The sequence below is a fragment of the Sinocyclocheilus rhinocerous genome, unplaced genomic scaffold (assembly GCF_001515625.1).
Source record: "Sinocyclocheilus rhinocerous isolate Xijiao unplaced genomic scaffold, SAMN03320098_v1.1 scaffold2019, whole genome shotgun sequence".
Taxonomy (NCBI): domain Eukaryota; kingdom Metazoa; phylum Chordata; class Actinopteri; order Cypriniformes; family Cyprinidae; genus Sinocyclocheilus; species Sinocyclocheilus rhinocerous.
In genome coordinates, this window is record NW_015660491.1 from 358,201 (window position 1) to 362,948 (window position 4,748).

Here is a 4,748-nt window from a genome sequence, read left to right on the forward strand (position 1 = left end):
TTACATGTAGCGCGCATAGGTAGCGCGTCAATTCTCTCTCTCCCTCTCTCGCTGCGTGTGTCTGAAACAAAGCGACGGCGAGTCGTGCGCCTTCACACTAGCGTTTACGGTACGTTAAATACAGAAGCGCTGCACATCCATTGAGATGAACTGAAAAACAGCAGATCGCTTGATGGAGAGTGAAACTCGGAAGCGCTCAGTCAGAGAGTGTTCGGCGAGAGAAAATATATCTGAGCTAAACTTATACTTAGCCTCCAACTCACACACTGGCGAAGCAACCCCCACCCGGCTTTAAATCCCAGAGAGGGCCGGTTAGGAACGTGGATTAACCCCCCTCCAAATCCCAGCGTGACCTAAACCTGCTCAGGACAGCAGGCAATGCATGGGTTAAACTTCAGACGCTGATCAGCTGTGGAAATGAGGTCGGATTTGATGCAGATTTTGTCACTAGCAAGCAACAACAAAGAAAATGCACCTCATCCGTGAGAAGTAATCTATAATTAATAATAGCCTAAATTGGTATCAAAACTGATGTGAAATTTTGACCTCCTAGTTTTGCGTTAACTCACCGTCAATCTCTATGTTGTACATGCCGTCATGCTCAGGGTAGTGAGGACCGTCTCCATACATCTAATGCACAAAAACAAACAGTAATACACACACACAGTCATGATCAGCAGCTATGAGAATGCAAACTTAAAAGTGGTCGTATCGTGAAATATCAACATGAATGAAAGTTACGTACTATGTAATTTATTCTGAACTTTAAAAAAATTCCTCTCCAGTCTACTTACAACATCTACTGGAAGTAAAATATTTTAATTCAATTTATGATATAATTTTATGTACATTTAAATAATAATATTTTAAAATACAGTATATTAAAAATATATTTTTTATTATTATAGCATATTAAAAATATACTTAAAATTATATATTGTTAAATGTGTTTAATGTTATATATACTGTATATATATATAAACAAACATTTATTAAAATATAAAGTACATATATAAAATCTGTTTTTTCACATCAATGAAAAAGACTTTCTAATAAAGCAGGGGGAAAAAAATCCTGTTTAGTATTAAAGTTCAAAGAGAAATGGTCATGAAAAATGTTGGCTCCTTGACTAAAATTACAAGCTGCTTGTTTATGAGCAAAATAGGTCACGGAGCGAATAGAACACATCGTTCACACACGTGATGCGTCTAACATTCATGAACTCTGACAGGTGAGAGATCGGAGCTAGACACGGCAGGTAAACATGAGGATCGCTAAAACCGGCCGGCTAGTCTTACCCACTGACCTACAAACACACGTCTGCTGACCTTCCCATCTACAGCTACACGCCAGTCTGCTTTAAACAAACCCTCACAAGTCAAAATAAGAGACATCCTGAAGTGGACTAGATATCTGCTCCAGTCGGGTTTGTTTCCTTTAGGGATTAAGGTCTGATCAGAACAGCAAAGCATGAGCAGACACCGGAGACGATCTGTCCTCCAACTTCACTCATTTATGAATTTCGTCAGAGTCTGCGTGCGATTTAGACAGCGTGATGTATGCGTGTGTTTTCGTACCCGTGCACCAAATGCGGGACCGTTCGCTTCTCCTGAAGCCCAAGAGCCGGAGCCACTTCTTTCATCTAAACCTGAAAAACAAACAAATATTGTCAATACTTACTAAGAACTAGATATGCACTGATATAGAAATGATGGCTGATAACCAATAATCATGAATTTGACATTATAAATGTATGCCGTTTTATCTACACTAATGTTAAAAACAAGAATTTGTATGTTTTTGAAAGAGTCTCTTCTGCTCATCAAGGCTGCACTTATATGTTCAGAAATACAGTAAAAAATGTGAAATAATATTACAATGTAATATAACTGTTTTCTATGTGAATATCTGTTAAACTGTAATTTATTTCTGTGATCAAAGCTGTATTTTCAGCATCATTACTCCAGTCTTCAGTGTCACATGATCTTCAGAAATCATTCTAATATGCGGATTTGCTGCTCAAGAAACATTTCTGATTATCAGTGTTGATTTTTTTTAATGAACAGAAAGTTCAAAAGAACAGCATTTATATAAAATGGAAATCCTTTGCAACATTATAAATGTCTTTACTGGCACTTCTGATCAATTTAATGCACCCTTGATAAATAAACGTAATTTCTTTCTTTCAAAAAACGGTAGTGTATTTTTTAAAAATGCATCTACTTGAGCTTCAATTAAGTATAGCATATACTACAAATAACATCAATGCACTGCAGAAAAGACAAATAACCATTTTATATTTGAAAACATGCCACAGAAAATTAAATATGCTTGTGCAAAACTACAAATTGACTCATCAGTGGTTTGCAAGTACGACTAGTAGACTAATAGGTCTTAACGAAGCCCTGTATACTTGCCCTGAGATGAGTTTCTTAAGCCTCTTTCACACAAGGCTGCTCAGACAACAGATTTTGTTTGTTAAATCATTCTCACATTCTGTGTTTGCATTATCAGCATTACCAGGTCAGCTCAATGGTTGAAACTGCGTTAAGTTTTGCGTCTCGGTATCTGCCATCTCACCACTGATGTGTGATTAGACGTCAACCAAACCTCAAAGGTTTCAAAACCACAAATGTGACCCTGGACAACAAAACCAGTCATGAGGGTCAATTTTTCGAAATTGAGATTTAAGCATCATCTGAAAGCTGAATAAATAAGCTTTCCATTGATGTATGGTTTGTTAGGATAGGACAATATTTGGTCGAGATACAACTATTTGAAATAATGAAAAATCAAAATATTGAGAAAATCGCCTTTAAAGTTGTCCAAATGCGAAGTTCTTAGCAATGCATATCACTAATCAAAAATTAAGTTTTGATATATTTACAGTAGGAAATTTACAAAATATCTTCATGGAACATGATCTTTACTTAATATCCTAATGATTTTTGGCATAAAAGAAAAATCTATAATTTTGACCCATACAATGTATTGTTGGCTATTGCTACAAATATACCCCAGCGACTTAAGACTGCTTTTGTGCTGCAGGGTCACAAATGTCACCGACGAAAAGCACAAAGGCTAGAAAGCTGGCGAACGGAAGAATTTTAAAGATCGACGGTGCAGAAATTTCCCGAAAACAGTCTCCCCTCTTCTCTGGAGAGAAGCAGCTTAATTGTGTGCTGATTTGCATAATTGTGCATATTAATGAGGTCTCTGCTTATGAATATTCATAATTTTTGTTTTGTTGTCTAATTAAAAAGGGGGAAGGGGGGCGATCATGACAGCGCTGGCGACGGAGCGGAACAGGAGTACAGCGGACGAGTGAATTACGACTCGAGAGCCATTGCAGTGTGTCAGCAAATTCAATAAAATGTCAAGGGACGACGCAGCAGCGCGCACACACACCACCGACGGAGCAGAACCTGCAAAACAGGAAAGAATTATTCAAGCACTGCCGAGACGAGCTGCTCGCTCACAATGAGGACGGAAAGTGCATTAAGAACGGCGTTTGTAACAATGACTGGACTTCCTGTGGCCAGCTGGAGGATTGCATTCGCGAAACCTTGTGAGGTTCCTACTGAGACGGCATCCACAGAATGACCTCGCGGACAACATTATAAATGCTTTTATTTCATTCACAACAGAAAAAGTAAAAAAAAAAACATAAAAAAAAAATAAAACGTTATAAACAGTACAACACACAGAAAATAAAAAACAACAAATAGTTTTAAATGCAACATTAAAAATGAGTATGAATATATGAATGATAGATAATAATTTGGAGATCTGCTAAAGATTAAATTGAGTATGTTATATAAATAAAATATTAATATAATGTTATATATATATATATATGAAGAGTTCATTTGCAAAAATCGATAACTCCATTTTTATTTATTTTTTTTAGAAATCACGTTTTTTTTTATTGCGCATTCCAAGTAATATCAATCAAACTGCAGTTGGGTTGTTTTGATTAAGTAATAATAACTTAAACAAATACAGGTAATTTACAAAATTAAAGCAAGTTTTTTTTACATATTAAAAGTTTGTTTTATAGATAACTCCAAGAGTCGTTTTTTGACAAAAGCATATAACTCCACATTTCATGTTTCAGAGTTTAAAAAAACACTGGTTTAATCTTTGTAATCTCCTCAGATGATCCATCCTCGATCACTTTTAGTCAGCTTTGACGAAACTCCTCTCAGCTAGCTCGTCCTTTCAAAGTGAAAGTAGCCTTGTCACCTGACCTGAATACAGCGCGCTGATTCGCTGAAATGGACTTACCAACTTCTGTTCAAAAACAACAAGGCGCTTGTCAGCTTCTGCAGTAAAACCTGAACTCGCGATGCCTTGAAAGTGGACAATACCGGCTTTTTTGACAAAACGTGTTTAGGGTTCAGATTTGTGTGGAATAATGCACAGCAATCAGCTAATTTTTTTTTAAAAGTGCCGTTTATCTGTTTTTGCAAATGAACTCTTCATATAATCATCATGTCAATTATATGATTTTTATTGTCCTAGAACTGTACATTTCTGCCATGGACATCACATTGACATAGTCACCACTGATAAAGTGTTCCTAAATGTAATGTAGAAACTTTTATTTTCTGTGAAGCTGCTTTACAACGATGTGTATTGTGAAAAGCGCTATACAAATAAACGTATAGTAGGGAGATATGCCTATTCAGACATATTGTTGGTGTCTAAGGCAAATTCTTGGCTCAGAGCAAAAAAAAAAAAAAAAG

The 4,748-nt window shown here is 36.2% G+C and overlaps 1 protein-coding gene across 8 annotated transcripts in view; it reads right to left on the bottom strand.

Annotated features, from left to right (window-relative positions):
* Positions 1–4,748, bottom strand: part of tcf3a (transcription factor 3a) — a 38,609-nt gene that overhangs the window by 21,942 nt on the left and 11,919 nt on the right. For all 8 annotated transcript variants that reach the window (XM_016534090.1, XM_016534085.1, XM_016534089.1 and 5 more), the window contains exons 4-5: positions 1,578–1,648; positions 570–630 (exon numbers count right to left, since the gene is read on the bottom strand). In XM_016534090.1, coding sequence (XP_016389576.1) covers positions 570–630; positions 1,578–1,648 — 132 coding nt within the window. The remainder of the gene's footprint in view (positions 1–569; positions 631–1,577; positions 1,649–4,748) is intronic.